Source organism: Oncorhynchus clarkii, chromosome 9, assembly GCF_045791955.1.
Source record: "Oncorhynchus clarkii lewisi isolate Uvic-CL-2024 chromosome 9, UVic_Ocla_1.0, whole genome shotgun sequence".
Lineage (NCBI taxonomy): Eukaryota > Metazoa > Chordata > Actinopteri > Salmoniformes > Salmonidae > Oncorhynchus > Oncorhynchus clarkii.
In genome coordinates, this window is record NC_092155.1 from 41,949,881 (window position 1) to 41,968,736 (window position 18,856).

General features: G+C 44.6%; 1 protein-coding gene across 2 annotated transcripts; it reads left to right on the plus strand.

Moving 5' to 3' along the window:
• Positions 1-955: 955 nt before the first annotated feature.
• Positions 956-18,386, plus strand: LOC139416329 (serine/threonine-protein kinase Sgk2-like). 2 transcript variants are annotated; one of them, XM_071164838.1, is made up of 13 exons: positions 956-1,107; positions 6,496-6,566; positions 6,693-6,751; positions 7,273-7,330; positions 7,711-7,794; positions 8,425-8,556; positions 10,557-10,669; positions 10,762-10,798; positions 10,964-11,050; positions 11,185-11,280; positions 15,872-16,027; positions 16,217-16,306; positions 16,827-18,386. In XM_071164838.1, the coding sequence occupies exons 2-13, from the start codon at positions 6,549-6,551 to the stop codon at positions 16,983-16,985; spliced, it is 1,089 nt and encodes a 362-aa protein (XP_071020939.1). In that variant the 5' UTR covers positions 956-1,107; positions 6,496-6,548; the 3' UTR covers positions 16,986-18,386. The 2 variants fall into 2 exon arrangements, with proteins under 2 accessions (XP_071020939.1, XP_071020938.1); XM_071164837.1 differs by lacking the exon at positions 956-1,107 and adding an exon at positions 2,172-2,256 and having other exon boundaries at positions 16,827-17,417.
• The last annotated feature ends 470 nt before the right edge of the window (positions 18,387-18,856 follow it).

Below are 18,856 nucleotides of genomic sequence, written 5' to 3' on the forward strand. Positions count from 1 at the left end.
TCTTCTTCAACTCCCTGCTTTTCTCAGCTCCCTTAGCAGCCGACTTGATTTTTCTTACGGCGTCAATGTCAACTTGCCATACCCTGGACGGCAGAGTCAGCCTCGGCCATCCTCTCTTTTTGGTCTCTCCAGTCACCCCGCAGTTATTGAGTCTCCCCAACAGCAACTTTTTCCAGGCTGCTATTTCCTCCAACATAATTTCAAGCTCTTGTTTGCTGAAGTTTTTATTGCGCTTTCCTTGGTTATGCATTTATGTTTGTGATATAGCTAGTCTGATGGCTATAATGTGAGAAAATGTACTTTTATTTTTGTGTATAAAGGATTCGCGATGTAGAAAATAGAAAAAATAAAGAAAAACCCTTGAATGAAAAAAACTGCAGTTGCAGTCTCCCAGTTGCTCTGCAAGCACCGAGAGGATAGTTTCCGCTGCTGGCCTGCTCTCCAGTCACCATCACATGAGCCTGAAGCCACAGACTTTTCTCAAAATGAATTCATAGGCACTGTAGACTGAGCGTAATAAGCCATTGTTCCCCATTTCATTTGGATTTAATTCTAAGTAAGTCAAAGCCTATATGCGCAATTTATAGACTATAATGATTTAATACAACTAAATGTTGTTTAAATTCTGAGCGCTTAATAATGTCCCTGACTCCCTACAAGCCTAGTGTGTCACACTCACAAATGCTTCACAATGTATTTATTTGTAGGCTATAGCCTTGAAATAATTGAAATAATAGAGCCTAAATAATTATTTGATGTTCCTTCTTAGGCTCCCTGTCTGCAAGCACCGCTCTATGAGCGATGAGCGGGATATGCGACCGCTCAACTCTGCTCAAATACCCTGCTCCCCATTGCTCCGAATTTACATGATTGGTTGACGGTAGGCGGGGGCGGTAGCCGACGTCCTGTATAAATAGAAACTCACTTCCTTAACAAGTTCATTCGCTATAGCTCTGGTCTTCTCCTCTTAGCGCAAGAAGTATGAACGCGCTGAAGTCTGCGGAGGCTTTAAATGCTGTACGGCCACTTCAGACGGCGGATTGACCAAACAGAAACCTATAACTAGGCATTGCACGTATCACGCAGCAGTGTCAGAGAGGAAAAAAGGTTCGTGACAGGCATGCTTGCAGATTTGCAGAAAGTAAAACGGCTTCTCTAGCTCAAACGGTTAAAATATTATTAATATTAACAGAGCTACCTTTTTATCTTCCTGCGCAATTTCACGTGCATTTGATAGAATTTCACAATGTGAGCCGTTGTAAACGAATCCCGGGCGCTAAAATTCAGCCCTGGCATTTCAGCCCCCCCACCCTCCTTTCAGGGTAAAATTTCAGCTGAACTTTGAGAGGACTGTTGCCTAACTACTTGTAGAAAGCGTGTTTCTCTCGAAGACCTACAAAACTAAAGTAATTACCCGTATTAGACTGAAAGATTATAAATACATTTTGTCAGTAAAATTTCAGCTGAACTTTGAGAGGACTGTTGCCTAACTACTTGTAGAAAGCGTGTTTCTCTCGAAGACCTACAAAACTAAAGTAATTACCCGTATTAGACTGAAAGATATAAATACATGTTGTCAAACCTGAGAGGCTCTCCATGCTCATGAGTTGCTTATTCAACATATTTTCTGCCACTTCACTCAATCCAGTTGTAAAAGTATCCCCTTCCTAGCTGTTTTACTAAAACCAACCTGAAATGTTCCCTTGGCCAAATAAAACAGCCATACACGTGGTATCGTTTCTGCATCTCCAAATTTTGCAAGAGGTAAGAGTATGCGCTTAAATGAGCTCGTTCGGTGCAGCGGGAGTAGGGGTGTAGCGCTGCTGGAGCTCACGGAAGCGTTGCTCACAGGAGCTCCGCTACTTCTCACAACGGTGGTAGGTGCTCGTTTAGTAAAGTTAGATCAAAGCTGAATTCATATCTTAGAAGATCAGATAAGGATTCATTGGTATTCTACATAACACTTTCCAATATAACAACATAGTATAACGTCATTATTACACAAAAAACACCACCTTATTTATGTCTTATGAGATTTTTGGATGGTTAGCTGAGTAATCAAGCCCAGACGATAGTGGATATCCATAAGGCTAGTTCATTTGGTGAGTGACCCCAACTAGCCATGCTTTCTGTAGCCCTAAAATGCAGGACAACAATAGCGCTGTGCTCTGTGCTTCGACACTTGACTCGAGCCAAGGGACTTCGGTCAGTCAGTCGATTAGACAGCACTCCACCGACCGCACGCACCTGCGACAGGTAGGCTTGAACTCAGTTTTAACATTTACTGCAGGTAGGTTGAGAATGTACACAATGTACTGTAAAATGTAGCCTTTTATGTATTTCTGGTTAGTGGTGACTGCAGGTCTGGTCCTTGCCATTCTGCCGCCATAGGGGAGACCACAAAATGTCGCCCCCGCAAAATTAGAATAGTCCCAGTCCCAATGAGGTTGAAAAGACATCTAAAATAGTATTTTCCAGACATTGAAGTTAGGTTCAATGAAAGCTGTATTTTCCATTTTCCGTATTTTCCATATGTTTAAAATGTTCCGTATTTTCCATGTTTTCCATATTTATTTTGCCAATGTTCCATATGTACCTATTTTCCAGGACATTGAAAAATAAGCCTTTTCCGAATGTTGAAATCAGGATAATTTTTGGTTCTGAATTAAATTAGAAAATAAGTAATTTATTGACGTCTGTTTGGGCCAAATCAAGGCTGGTCTAGACAGGATAAAAAATGAACCAAACATAGAAGTCTATGATTGGTTCAGTTTTGGTCCGGACCGAACCAAAAATCTATGTCCATGGATGTTGAAATCAAGGCCGTTCTGGACCGCACAAAATCTGAACCAAAAGTCTATGATTGGTTCAGATTTGGTCTGAACCGGATCAAAATCCAATGTCCGTGGATGTGGAAATCAAGGCTGGTTCGGGACTGGACCAAAAAAAGACACTCAAAAGGCTTTGACGTCAGTCCGTGCTTACTGAGGAGTAGCCTACAGTGTTGTCTGAAATTACATTTTATGAATGCCCATCGATGTGGTAACAGGCCATTGCGTTGGCTTAATTAGTCCTGATTCTTGTGACTAATCAACTTGGCTATTTACACTCTGAATATCAGCTACCAAACTTTATCAGGAGTTATCGTGAGCCTATTTGCAATGTGTTTACACAGCGGGAATCGCTATGATCAGCTTGTCAATAATTAATGGATACAAACTTGAAACCCCTGTTCATGACAATGGGGTGGAACTCCTGGACAACAGTTGTGATTGTCCATTCCATATTGTCCGTTTTACTTTGACCTTTCCTGTTTTTAGGAGATGTTGTTTGTTAACATGACAGCTCATTTTTTATTTGAATGAGTGCCCTTTAGGTTAGGCAATTAAATCAGATAAACCTGCATGATGTAAAAAGGTCATTACATTGTCATACATTTTATCTCCCGCCTGTAGGCTACAGAAAAGACCACATACTATTTCTACCATATCCTATATCTGCTACATTATTGATGTTCAATCATTTTTTTGACAGCGCTGCAGAGATGCATCTCTCCAACAGCACCCCGGAGAGGCGCACTGGGAATGAACAAGCAAAATATTTTGCGCCTTTGACAATGTGGCCACTGCTTATCAGCGCACACCTAAAAAATCTATATGCCACTGGTTGAGAGAAATTGTCATTGTTTTGGTGCAGAATTAAGTGAGGTTTTATGTGTTGTTGTTTGGAGGTGCGTCTAGGTGAGTTTATCTCAGAAAATTCCGCCCGCGTCAACCTTCCGCCATAGGTGGCCCCCTAATCCTGCCTAATGAGCGGGCCAGCCGTGGGTGAATGTTTGAAATATGGTTCTATCAAGTTGGAAAATGTTCTCCAAATACTCTAAATAGCCTTGTAATCACTCAAGGAATACAATGGTAAACCGTAATAGGCTAGTAGTCTATTTAAGACCTTTGATACAGTGCATTCGGGAAGTATTCAGACCCCTTGACTTTTTCCACATTTTGTTACGTTACAGTCTTATTCTAAAATGGATTAAATAAAACAATTTCCTCAACAATCTACACACAATACCACACAATCACAAAGTGAAAACCGTTTTATTTTTTTATTTTTTATTTTTTATTTTATTTTTATTTTTTTTAATTTTACCCCTTTTTCTCCCCAATTTCGTAGTATCCAATTGTTGTAGTAGCTACTATCTTGTCTCATCGCTACAACTCCCGTACGGGCTCGGGAGAGACGAAGGTTGAAAGTCATGCGTCCTCCGATACACAACCAACCAAGCCGCTGCTTCTTTAACACAGCGCACATCCAACCCGGAAGCCAGCCGCACCAATGCGCCGGAGGAAACACCGTGCACCTGGCCACCTTGGCTAGCGTACACTGCGCCCAGCCCGCCACAGGAGTCGCTGGTGCGCGATGAGACAAGGACACCCTTACCGACCAAGCCCTCCCTAACCCGGGCGACGCTAGGCCAATTGTGCGTCGCCCCACGGACCTCCCGGTCGCGGCCGGTTACGACAGAGCCTGGGCGCGAACCCAGGACTCTGATGGCACAGCTGGCGCTGCAGTACAGCGCCCTTAACCACTGCGCCACCCGGGAGGCCTGAAAACCGTTTTTTAGATTTTTTTTTCGCAAAAAATATATATATCAGAAATACCTTTCTTCTATAAGTATTCAGACCCTTTGCTGTGAGACTCAAAATTGAGCTCAGGTGCATCCTGTTTCCATTGATCATCCTTGATGTTTCTACAGCATGATTGGAGTCCACCTGTGGTAAATTCAATTGATTGGACATGATTTGGAAAGGCACACACCTGTCTATATAAGGTCCCACAGTAGACAGCGCATGTCAGAGCAAAAACCAAGCCATGATGTCGAAGGAATTGCCCATAGAGCTATGAGACAAGATTGTGTCGGGGCACAGATCTGGGGAAGAGTACCAAAACATTTCTGCAGCTTTGAAGGTCCCCAAGAACACAATGGCCTCCATCATTCTTAAATTGAAAAGGTTTGGAACCACCAAGACTCTTCCTAGAGCTGGCCGCCCTGCAATACGGAGCAATTGTGGGAGAAGGGCCTTGGTCAGGTAGGTGACCAATAACTAGATGGTCACTCTGACAGAGCTCCAAAGTTCCCCTGTGGAGATGGGAGAACATTCCAGAAGAACAACCATCTCTGCAGCACTCCACCAATCAGGCCTTCATGGTAGAGTGGCCAGACCGAAGCCACTCCTCAGTAAAAGGCACACGACAGCCCGCTTGGAGTTTGCCAAAATGCACCTAAAGGACTCTCAGACCCTGAGAAACAAGATTCTCTGGTCTGATGAAACCAAGATTGAAGACTTTGGCCTGAATGCCAAGAGTCATGTCTGTATGAAACTTGGCACCATTTCAACGGTGAAGCATGGTGGTGGCAGCAGCATGCTGTGGGGATGTTTTTCAGTGAGATTAGTCAGGATAAAGGGAAAGATGAATGGAGCAAAATACAGATCCTTGATGAAAACCTGCTCCAGAACGCTCAAGATCTCAGACTGGGACGAAGGTTCGCCTTACAACAGGACATCAACCCTAAGCACACAGCCAAGACAACGCAGGAGTGGCTTCGGGACAAGTCTTTAAATGTCCTTGAACCCGATCTAACATCTCTGGAGAGACCTGAAAATAGCTGTGCAGCGACGCTCCCCATCCAACCTGACAGAGCTTGAGAGGATGCTAATTTCTAAGAGCATGTTTTTGCTTTGTCATTATTGGGTATTGTGTGTAGATTGATGAGGGGGGGGAAAACAATGTAATCTATCTTAGAATAAGGCTGTAATGTAACAAAATGTGGAAAAAGTCAAGGGGTCTGAATACTTCCCAAATGCTCTGTATGTGTGTATTTTTTATGCTGACAGAATAGATCTGCTGAATGTTTTCGTAGTTTGTAAACACCCTATTTGTAATTTGCGCTTGCATTTACACAATGGTATAATTTGAGAATATAAGGCCTATAATAATCCCAAAGCCCTAATTAGAGGGTAATACACATGACTGTAGAAATGGGATATCAACCTTCAAATGGGTTTCTAACTTTCCACACATCTACTGTAGCACATTACAATCTACTCTTGAGGACATATGGCTGTTTATTCAGTAGGCCTAAAGGTTAAACATTTCTTAAGACCATGGAAGGAACATTTCAAAACATTCAGACATTCTTGGCAAGTGACCGTCTGTGGGGGAGATTGAAATTGGTTTGAATAATGACCTAAGCAGTCCCGCACACATTTGTGGACACAGGAAAGTAACATTTGCCATGTAAAAGTGTCCACTGATATGAACTCTCCAAAACAACAAATATCCTTTGTTGTGCCTGCCTGCGTTGGGTTTCAAACCAGAACTACCAGTTTGTCAGGGTCAAGCTGGCATAGGGGGACCAGCAGCAGAGTCACACACTGTTGTGGGGTGCTATCATGTCATTGTGTTCCAATCGTGTCCTCTTTGTAATGACAGGTCTGGGAAGCACTGATGTAGGCTCCCTGGTGGGCAAGGAATGGACCAAGGCCATGGCGAATTGTAATCCAGTGAGTGTTTCACTCTGTAGTGTGCTGTGCTTTGTAGTCAATCAAGGATGTAATCCTATTTTTGCTACTGGTTGTTTACACTGCTTTGCTCTATCATTCATTGTTTTTTTTCTACTTGTCTTCTAGCTTAGATCACCGTCCTCCGCCCTCAGTGAGGTCAACCTGGGACCCTCGGCAAACCCACAGTATGTACAGTATTAAGAGTAATGGGTTTCGGTGATTCGTAATGCCCCGTAGAACTGACATCTGGTAACCCTTTACCAACGGAATTGTGATCCCGATGCATTCATTAACAAAACTGTTTACACCTCGATATGATGCCACACATCAGCTGCAACCACTAACATACACTTCTGTACTTTGCTATTGAGACTCGGGGCTCTTTTCAATCCCCATGGTGGAAATTCAGCTTTACAGCGTGATTGAAATTGAAAAGGCATTGTTCCCGGCTTTAGCGGAGACTGTGTTCGCGATAAACACTGCAGGTGTCGGCTCAATCCGAAATGACCTTTACATTTCTATTGCGGAATCTGTAACGCTTCAGCTTCACCTATTGAATAGAGCCCTTGATCGAACATGCTATTTCATGCATCATACCAGAGTCATGTTGCGAGACGGTTGTCTCTGCCATAACCTGTCATGATTACGCATCATGTCAATCCGTATGACACAGATATCTGTATCATCATTCCTGTTCTTGTTTCAGTGCCAAGCCCACTGACTTTGACTTCTTGGCTGTTATTGGAAAAGGGACCTATGGGAAGGTAAGACAGACTACACTGCTGTCTGTCTGATAAAAGGCTGCATGCCTTCATCAATGATTAACTCTGTCTATGCAGGACTGTTAAGGTTACCTTGATGAAAAGGCAAAAACAAACCAATGAATGATGATAATGCTGTTGACAAATTGTACTCCGGATGAGTAGCCATTTTTAATTTGTCCAGTTAATTTGCAGTCCTTTTTCATTGTGTCTATGACTACTTTCTTTCTATGTTTTGTGTGACTGTTAATCAAATATGTTGTTTGTGTATTTCATTGACCCTCTAGATTGATTTAAGATATGTTTATGATAAGAGTGTCATATTAGTAAGTGAAGTTTTGAGTAAACAACCAGAGATTTATTGGCAACCACCCTGCATCCAGGTCCTGCTCGCCAAGCTCAAAGCTGACAACAAATTCTATGCGGTCAAAGTTTTACAGAAGAAAGTCATCCTGAAGAAAAAGGAGGTTGGTCTATAAACATTTTATTTAGTTATTCATTCTCCCAACCAACTCACATATAGGTTATTTATTTTCTGTGGTAAAGGTCCATTAAATGACACCAATAAAACCCTTTATGTCAGTATATATTCAACATGTGTATGCATTTCACTGTGTAGCAGAACTGGTTTTGCCCAAGTCTGTTGTGTGTTTCAAAGAAAGATAATATCTAATCTAATCTGAAGTGTGTTCTGTCCTTTGTACTCTGACAGACTGATTATACAGCCCCCAGTCTCTGTGTTTCTTACTAACTGTAAATTCCCATAATCAGAGCTGTTTCTTCCCCTTGGTTTTGTATCACTTGATACTTATAAGCAAGTCTTGGACTTTATGAGCTACTCACAGACACACGTTATAGCTGTCTGACAGACCTAGTCAGATGTGTGTAGACGGCTGCACTTGTGACTTAAAGCAGCATAAATAACACTGTGGACCTTTTTAGGAAAGAGGTGTCTCGCTCTCCCCCCACTCTTTCTGTGTATTGTCTCTTGTCTCGCGCTTGGGGCTGAAGCAGTGGCGCTGACAGGGGCTTGTATTCTGCTGTGTCCTGCCCTCTGCCTCGTGTCCGCTGGTTCAATGCTGCTTTGTGTCCTCTAGCAAAAGAACATCATGGCAGAGAGGAACGTGCTGCTGAAGAGCCTGAAGCACCCTTTCCTGGTGGGCCTCCACTACTCCTTCCAGACCCCAGAGAAGCTCTACTTTGTCCTGGACTATGTCAACGGGGGAGAGGTAGCTGGCTATTGGTCCTGGGTTTCCTGAAAGGTTGCATATGATATGCAAATGACAAAAAGGAATGGACTGTAGCAATGTTCCTAATAAGCCATCCTTTATTTACAGTACCAGTCAACAGTTTTGACACACCTACTCATTCAAGGGTTCTTCATTATTTTTACTATGTTCTGCATTGTAGAATAATAGTGAAGACATCAAAACTATGAAATGGCACATATGGAATCGTGTAGTAACCAAAAAAGTGTTAAACAAATCAGAATATATTTTAGATTCTTCAAAGTAGCCACCCTTTGCCTTGATGACAGCTTTGCACATGCTTGGCATTCTCTCAACCAGCTTCACCTGGAATGCTTTTTCAACATTCTTGAAGGAGTTCCCACATTTGTATAACACTTTTTTGGTTACTACATGATTCCATGTGTTATTTCATAGTTTTGATGTCTTCACTATTATTCTACAATGTAGAAAATAGTCAAACTCATCCCAAACCATCTCAATTGGGTTGAGGTTGGGTGATTGTGGAGGCCAGGTCATCTGATGCAGCATTCCACTCTCCTTCTTGGTCAAATAGCCCTTACACAGCCTGGAAATGTGTGTTGGGTCAGTGTCCTGTTGAAAAACAATTGATAGTCCCACTATGCGCAATCCAAATGGGATGGTGTATTGCTGCAGAAAGCTGTAGTAGCCAGGCTGGTTAAGTGTGCCTTGAATTCTAAATAAATCACAGTGTCACCAGCAAAGCACCACCACACCTCCTCTTCCATGCTTCACGGTGGGAACCACACATTCGGAGATCCTCCGTTCACCTACTCTGCCTCTCAGAAAGACACGGCGGTTGGAACCAAAAATCTCAAATTTGGACTCATCAGACCAAAGGACAGAATTCCACCAGTCTAATGTCCATTACTCGTATTTCTTGGCCCAAGCAAGTCTCTTCTTATTGGTGTCCTTCAGTAGTGGTTTCTTTGCAGCAATAAGACCATGAAGGCCTGATTCACGCAGTCTCCTCTGAACAGTTGATGTTTAGCCCTGTCTGTTACTTAAACACTGTGAAGCATTTATTTGGTTTGCAATCTCTGGTGCAATTAACTCTAATGAACGTATCCTCTGCAGCAGAGGTAACTGTGGCAGTCCTGATGAGAGCCAGTTTCATCATTGTGCTTGATGGTTTTTGCAACTGCGCTTGAAGAAACTTTCAAAGTTCTTGACATTTTCCAGATTGACTGACCTTCACGTCTTAAAGTAATAATGGACTGTCATTTATCTTTGCTTATTTGAGCTGTTCTTGCCATAAGATGGACTTGGTCTTTCACCAAATAGGGCTATCTTCTGTATACCAACCCTACCTTGTCACAACACAACTGATTGGCTCAAACGTATTAAGAAGGAAATAAATTCCACAAATTAACTTTTAACAAGGCACACATGTTAATTGAAATGCATTCCAGGTGACTGACTACCTCATGAAGCTGGTTGAGAGAATGCCAAGAGTGAGCAATGCTGTAATCAAGGCAAAGGGTGGCTACTTGGAAGAATCTCAAATATAAAATATATTTTGATTTGTTTAACACTTTTTTTGCATAGTACATGATTCCATATGTGTTATTTCATAGTTTTGATGCATTCTCTATTCTACAATGTAGAAAATAGTTTAAAAAATAAAGAACAACCCTTGAATGAGTAGGTGTGTCAACTTTTGACTGGTACTGTATATTAAAGCTGCCAAGCTATTGTCAGCACAGAAGCAGCAGAGCAGTGTGTCATAGCCCCAAGCCCTGGTCTTAGTCACACTTTACTCCCATTTACTGATTGGCTCAGTCCAAAGTCTCTGTGTCACAGTATTATGATGAGTCAATTATGTAGTGGTAGTAATATGACATGCTTTGTCAGAGCCCAGGAGACTGACAGTTAAAACAACAAGGCAGAACTGTTTTCTTTCTCCCTCTATCGCTAACTTCTTCTTCTCCCTCTCATTCCCTTTCTCTCTGTCTTGGAAGATTTTCTTCCACCTGCAGAGGGAGCGGTGCTTCTTGGAGCCGAGGGCTCGGTTCTATGCTGCCGAGGTTGCCAGTGCCATCGGCTACCTTCACTCCCTCAACATCGTTTACAGGTCAGACACATTCAAGCAGAATCAACACGTTATTATGTACACTATTGAGGGTCCGTGAAATCAAATATCTTTGTTTGTTTGTTCTTTTGTAGAGATTTAAAGCCAGAGAATATTCTCTTAGACTCTCAGGTAAGTGTTGACTCATAAGTGGATGTAATGTTATTGGATTGTTTTCAATATCTCAACTCACTTCCTTCTCATCTTAGGGAAGATGGTTCAAGATTTTGCAAAAACAGTATCGTAAGTTCCTGTAAGATTGATTGGGAAGGTGCTTAAAACCGATGTGTGTTCCAGGGCCACGTGGTGCTTACGGACTTTGGGCTGTGTAAAGAGGGAGTGGAGCCGGAGACCACCACGTCCACTTTCTGTGGAACCCCCGAGGTGAGGGAGGGATAGCCCTGAGATTGTGTCTGTGCTCAATGATATGTTAGTTATAACATATGTCTAATAGTCACTTACAGCTCTATATATCCATCTGTGTATTTCTCTCTCTCTGTCTCTGTCTCTCTCTCTAGTATTTGGCCCCTGAGATTCTGCGTAAGGAGCCCTATGACCGCACTGTGGACTGGTGGTGTCTGGGAGCTGTGCTCTATGAGATGATCTATAGTCTTGTACGTTTTTGAATCTTAGCCACCCAATGCTTTTACTTGCGTCATATGGTTAAATGTACTAAAGAGGAACAATGAAGATGCGCATGCTCGTCCACAGAATCTTTTCATGTGTTTGTTTTCAAATGATCAAGCTACGAGCTCCTAATAACAACATGGAACGAAATGTATTCCACAAGATCAAATGGCACTCCCTAAAAACGCAACCCTAAAAAACACACTCAGTGGATAGCTTTTTAAGAATTCACTGATAAATTGGTGCACGTGGAAGACTAAAGGCATATAAATCATAAATGACTTGGTATTAGGAAATACATTTATTTCCATGACATGATTTTAAAAAAGCAATTTTGGATTGGCCCATGTAGACATTTTCAAATATATGCAATTTAAAAGTTTTATATCACAAAATTTGGATTAGGAATCTTGAGGGAATCCTATTTGAGTCAGAAAACGATGTTCATATGGTAGGTAAGCTATACAAACCCTTGCAGAGAGCATATCCAACTGACAATATCTTAGAAAAAATATAAACTATTGGAACCAAGACTTAACTGATATTGGCACGAGATGGAGGAAATGTCTGAAAATAACTAATGAAATTAGTTAAACGAAAAAATATGCTTAATCCAGTATAAACTAATGTATAGAATGTATTTTACAAAATTCCCATTCTACAGCACAACGGAACAACGGCAGTCATGTCGTAAATGTCAAACTAACAAAGACTCAATAATCCATGCCTTCTGGGAATTTGATCAAGTCCAAAAGTTATGAATGGAGTTAGAAAGTTGTCTGTCAGAAGTATTAGAATATAAATGTACTTTTAATCCGTCTGTCTGCATATTACAAGACGTGGCTTATGAGGGTGCAGTGAGGTACCCGACTGGTCGGACGATACTTTTCTCCTCAATCATCTTGAAAAAACGTATACTTAAAAACTGGAAAATCAACACAATGGAAAGGTCAAATGTTTTGTTATCTTAATTTTTAACGTGCGTGGGCGACGGAGGGAATCAAAATGGCGCAGTTTGAGGCCATGTGGCGGTGAGTGATGCGGGTACTAGAGATGGAGGTGTGAGCTTGAGGGTCAGGGCAGGTGGGATGTAGCTGTTTGTGTGTGTAACGGTTTTCTTCGGGGGAAGGAGAGTCAGACCAAAATGCAGCGTGTCGATTGCGATCCATGTTTTAATAAACAAACGTAAACCACGAATCAATACAACCACTACAAAATAAAGAAGGTAACGAAAACCTAAACAGCCTATCTGGTGAAAACACATAGACAGGAACAATCACCCACAAACACACAGTGAAACCCAGGCTACCTAAATATGGTTCCCAATCAGAGACAATGACGAACACCTGCCTCTGATTGAGAACCATATCAGGCCGAACATAGAACTGGACAAACTAGACATGTAACATAGAATGCCCACTCAGATCACACCCTGACCAACCAAAACATAGAAATATACAAAGTAAACTATGGTCAGGGTGTGACAGTACCCCCCCCCCCCCCCCCCAAGGTGCGGACTCCGGCCGCAAAACCTGAACCTATAGGGGAGGGTCTGGGTGGGCATCTGTCCGCGGTTGCGGCTCTGGCGCTGGACGTGGACCCCACTCCATAATAGTCTTGGTCCACCTCCTTAGCGTCCCTAGATAGGTGACCCTCCTTAATGACAGCTCGGGACAGAGGGTCAGCTCGAGACAGAAGGACAGCTCGGGACAGAGGTAGCTCGGGACTGATGGGTAGCTCAGCACTGAGAGGAAGCTCAGCACTGAGAGGAAGCTCAGGCAGGTAGTTGGATCCGGCAGATCCTGGCTGGCTGGCGGTTCTGGCAGATCCTGGCTGACTGGCGGATCTGGAAGATCCTGGCTGACTGGCGGATCTGGAAGATCCTGGCTGACTGGCGGATCTGGAAGATCCTGGCTGACTGGCGGATCTGGAAGATCCTGGCTGACTGGCGGATCTGGAAGATCCTGGCTGACTGGCGGATCTGGAAGATCCTGGCTGACTGGCGGATCTGGAAGATCCTGGCTGACTGGCGGATCTGGAAGAGTCTGGTCGACTGGCGGATCTGGAAGAGTCTGGTCGACTGGCGGATCTGGAAGAGTCTGGTCGACTGGCGGATCTGGAAGAGTCTGGTCGACTGGCGGATCTGGAAGAGTCTGGTCGACTGGCGGATCTGGAAGAGTCTGGTCGACTGGCGGATCTGGAAGAGTCTGGTCGACTGGCAGATCTGGAAGAGTCTGGTCGACTGGCAGATCTGGAAGAGTCTGGTCGACTGGCAGCTCTGGCTGCTCCATGCTGACTGGCTGCTCCATGCTGACTGGCAGCTCTGGCTGCTCCATGCTGACTGGCTGCTCCATGCTGACTGGCAGCTCTGGCTGCTCCATGCTGACTGGCAGCTCTGGCTGCTCCATGCTGACTGGCTGCTCCATGCTGACTGGCAGCTCTGGCTGCTCCATGCTGCTCTGGCTGCTCCATGCTGACTGGCTGCTCCATGCTGACTGGCTGCTCCATGCTGACTGGCTGCTCTGGCTGCTCCATGCTGCCTGGCTGCTCCATGCTGACTGGCGGCCCTGGCTGCTCCATGCTGACTGGCGGCCCTGGCTGCTCCATGCTGACTGGCGGCCCTGGCTGCTCCATGCTGACTGGCGGCCCTGGCTGCTCCATGTTGACTGGCGGCTCTGGCTGCTCCATGCTAACTGGCAGCTCTGGCGGCTCCTTGCAGACTGGCAGCTCTGGCGGCTCCTTGCAGACTGGCAGCTTTGGCGGCATCCTGCAGACTGGCAGCTCTGGCGGCTCCTTGCAGACTGGCAGCTCCTTGCAGACTGGCAGGTTTATGCAGACTGGCAGCTCCTTGCAGACTGGCAGCTCCTTGCAGACTGGCAGCTCCTTGCAGACTGGCAGCTCCTTGCAGACTGGCAGGTTTATGCAGACTGGCAGCTCCTTGCAGCTCTATGCAGACTGGCAGCTCTATGCAGACTGGCAGCTCCATGCAGACTGGCAGCTCCATGCAGACTGGCAGCTCCATGCAGACTGGCAGCTCCTTGCAGACTGGCAGCTCCTTGCAGACTGGCAGTTCTGAACAGGCGGGAGACTCCGGCAGCGCTGTAGAGGCGGAAAGCTCTGACAGCGCTAAACAGGCGGGAGACTCCGACAGCGCTGGAGAGGAGGAGGGCTCCGACAGCGCTGGACACGCACTGTAGGCCTGATGCGTGGTGCTGGCACTGGTGGTACTGGGCCAAGGACACGCACAGGAAGCCTGGTGCGGGGAGCTGCTACCGGAGGGCTGGGGTGTGGAGGTGGTACTGGAAAAACCGGACCGTGCAGGCGCACTGGAGCTCTTGAGCACCGAGCCTGCCCAACCTTACCTGGTTGAATGCTCACGGTCGCCCTGCCAGTGCGGCGAGGTGGAATAGCCCGCACTGGGCTATGCAGGCGAACCGGAGACACCGAGCGCAAGGCTGGTGCCATGTAAGCCGGCCCAAGGAGACGCACTGGGGACCAGCTGCGTAGAGCCGGCTTCATGGCATTAGGCTCGACTCTCAATCTAGCCCGGCCGACACACGGAGCTGGAATATACCGCACCGGGCTATGCACCCGCACTGGAGACACCGTGCGCACCACTGCATAACACGGTGCCTGTCCGGTCTCTCTAGCCCCCCGGTAAGCACAGGGAGTTTGCGCAGGTCTCCTACCTGGCGTAGCCATACTCCCTGTTAGCCCCCCCCCCAAGAAATTTTTGGGGCTGCCTCTCGGGCTTCCTTGCCAGCCGTGTTCCCTCATATCGCCGGCTCCTCTCTCCGGCTGCCTCAGCTCTCCTAAGTGCCTCCACCTGTTCCCATGGGAGGCGATCTCTTCCAGCCAGTATCTCCTCCCAAGTGTAACAGCCCTTGCCATCCAAAACGTCCTCCCATGTCCATTCCTCTTTACGCTGCTGTTGCTGCCTGTTGACACGCTGCTTGGTCCGTTGGTGGTGGGTGATTCTGTAACGGTTTTCTTCGGGGGAAGGAGAGTCAGACCAAAATGCAGCGTGTCGATTGCGATCCATGTTTTAATAAACAAACGTAAACCACGAATCAATACAACCACTACAAAATAAAGAAGGTAACGAAAACCTAAACAGCCTATCTGGTGAAAACACATAGACAGGAACAATCACCCACAAACACACAGTGAAACCCAGGCTACCTAAATATGGTTCCCAATCAGAGACAATAACGAACACCTGCCTCTGATTGAGAACCATATCAGGCCGAACATAGAACTGGACAAACTAGACATGTAACATAGAATGCCCACTCAGATCACACCCTGACCAACCAAAACATAGAAATATACAAAGTAAACTATGGTCAGGGTGTGACAGTGTGATGTATGTTTAGTATTTTTAAAGAAAGTAGTACTAAAATAAAATCGTTTTTTGAATCTTATATAGCTACTGTACTTAATGCAATCTAAGGCCAATCCGAATATTATTTCCTCGTGCAGCAAATGTCCCAAGACAATTATGTTACCAACTTCAGGAAATGTTTCTGGAGTAGCTGGTGGCTACAGTGTCTCTCCTCCGTTCTACTCCGTTTCTAGCCTCCTTTTTACAGCCGGGACATGTCTGAGCTGTATGATGGTATCCTGCACAAGCCTCTGCCTCTGCCCCCAGGGAAGTCAGACGCTGTCTGTAGTCTGCTCCAGGGCCTCCTGCAGAAAGACCAGCACTGCAGGCTGGGAGCCATCGACGACTTTGTGAGTGGCTGACTAGACCCTCTCCATGGACCATGGATTGCATCTGAAATGGCACCCTATACCCAATATAGTGCACTACTTCTGTGCCATTTCGGGAGCAACCCCATGCCTTTGCCGGTTACTGTGTTTCACTAATGTTCACTCAGTTATACATCGCTTCTTGTATATGATTCTTGTTTTACTTTGCAGTTAGAAATCAAGAACCATGTGTTCTTCTCCCCGATTAACTGGGATGACCTGTACCACAAGCGGATCACTCCTCCATACTACCCCAATGTGGTGAGTTTTTGGCACAGTCTATAACATTGGTAGGCAATTAGATTCAGCCGCGGGCCAATTTTTGTTGGAGTGGATTGTCGGGGGGGGGGCATAATCATTTGTACACTGCAAATTGACCACAACTAAGCCCAAAAAGAGATTTGTAGTTGAAAAGAACACTAATTTCATACCTTGATTACATTGAGACACGATCACATCTCTTTTATTGGTGGGAATACTTGGGAACTGATTTACAACATGATTATTTTTTGGGGCTGATTTGCTGGAGATTTTACTGTCTTTTTTTGACCTAAAACTAAACCCTCCCCCCTCCCACTTTTGGGGGCCAAAATAAATTGTCTGTTGCCGACCACTGGCCTATAACATGCCGGTTGTTTCTTACCATATTCTCTAACCTTAACGGCTCTTTCTCTAACACTTTCTCTCACTACCTTTCTTTCCTCGTTTTCGCCTTCACACTGTCCGTCTCTTTTCTCTATCACTTTGCTCAATTCCCTAACATGTCTCCTCTCTCCTTCAGAAAGGGCCAGCGGACACGCAGCACATAGACCCAGAGTTCACCAGGGAGATGGTGCCTAACTCGGTGGGTCGCACCCCTGAGCTGAACGCCAGCACCAGCAGCAACAGCGCCTTCAATGGCTTCTCCTACGTCTGTGGTGAAGAAGACAGCTTCCTCTAAGACAGGGAAGAAGGGCCCTCGCAGCACCACCACTGCCTGAGCTCGGGGTAGAAGTTACCCCTGACCACATATCTAGGTTTCAATTCCTCAACACCAAATCCTAACCTTAACCTCTAAGCTAGGGGGTGAAAAATATATTTGGCCCTTGATCCGTTTGTGGCAACCTCCTATCCGCCACAGAAATGGAGCACATTGAACAGAATGCATTTTTGTGTAGGCTATGCACAGTGGCTGCCACGTCTGTTTATCTAGACCTCATTAGAACAGGCAGACGCGGCAAACACTAATGATATGTGTGAAACTCTAGTCGAAACCATGTTTCTGCTCTTTAATTGCCCGTTTTTAATACAAAACACGGTGGATCTTCCAAACATTTGTTATTTTAAATGAAATGTGATGATTGTCCAAAAATATATTTTTGATTTGAAAACATGCCGTTTCTGTTATCACTGACTTTTTGTAGATTAGATTAGAGGCTTGACTCTATTTGTTGCATCCAGGCATGCTTAAAGGGATAGCTCACCCAAATTACACATTTACTTAATGGTTTCCTTTCCCTGTCAGCAGTCTATAGAAAAGGTTTGATGGCAATTATAGATGATTTGAACATGCGTGGAAAATGTGCGTATCAGTACCATGACTTGAATGAGATTTGTGCCACAAATGCCACAAAGTCATGGTACCGATATAAGCAATCGATGGACAAGGTATGACAGCAATCGATGCTTTGGTTTTATTTCCCCGGCACTGTTTCTAAATGTACAAAAAATGAAGACCATTCGCACATACAGGTACTTTGAAAAATGTAAACACTGCACCGTGTTGTTAATCTTCCCAGGTGATTTTATTGAAACAAAGCCTAGAAGCTTAGCATCCACCGTTTTAGCCTTTGGAACAAATCCCGATACCGATATTAGCACTTTTTCACACACAGGTTCAAGTCATGTAGACGTGACTTTGTTGAGCTTCATAATCAATTTGAGATACTTTCTCGTGATTTGAACATGTCGAAAAATGCTAACATCGGTACGAGGACTTGGATGTGATTTGTTCCACAAATGCTAAAACCTTAGCATTTGGAAACATTTCCAAGGGGGAATAAAAGCAAAGCACAGATTGCTGTTATAACATAGACTGCTTAGTGGGTAAGGAAACCAATGTGTTCTTTTGTAATGTGGGTGAGCTATCCCTTTAACAGCAAAATAAACCTACGCCGTCTTCTTACAACTGTAAAGGTGCGTGCCATGGTGTTCTTAACCTTGTGAAACAAGCCATAGGATTGTGTCAACACAACGGGTGACATTAAAGACTGTTGACTTATGCCAGCACCGTGTTAAAGGTGACTGATGCGCAATGAAGTATGTGTACATAAAAACGTTACAATAAATAACTATCCATATGTTTTACCGTGTCTTGCGTCGACAGAGCTTCCATCTGATTGAAGTGTGAAACAAAAACTGCCGTTATGAAGAAACGATTGCTATAAACTCTTTATTCCTCAAAACATTTTCATCAAGCAAAACATACAAGGACAGCATTTAAAAAAGCTTTATGCAAATGTATCATTTCCAATAATCAACAGATTTCAGATCAACAAACTGTGTTCCTAAAACTGAAAACAGTTTCTAAATGAATCACAGACAAGACAAAAAGGCAGGGATCAGTTACTGACAGAGTTCATGCTGAACAGCTCACTCATCACATTTATTTCACGCTGCTCAGAGGACATGCGTTTTTTTCTCCTGTTTTGGGATGTATTGGGAGTGCGTGTGTTTTGACAAAAAAAACATCTGAATGTGTTGCGCTTTGTGTGTGTCCATCCTATTTTTTTATGGTGAGCGCGCTGGCTGAGGAGAAAGCCGATGAGCAGC

What these genes read in the sequence shown, in the direction of transcription:
- LOC139416329 (XM_071164838.1), top strand. An exon ending in GAAAAGGGACCTATGGGAAG is followed by an intron (nt 7,331 to 7,710) that starts GTAAGACAGACT and finishes CCCTGCATCCAG; the next exon opens with GTCCTGCTCGCCAAGCTCAA. An exon ending in TGGGAGCCATCGACGACTTT is followed by an intron (nt 16,028 to 16,216) that starts GTGAGTGGCTGA and finishes TTTACTTTGCAG; the next exon opens with TTAGAAATCAAGAACCATGT.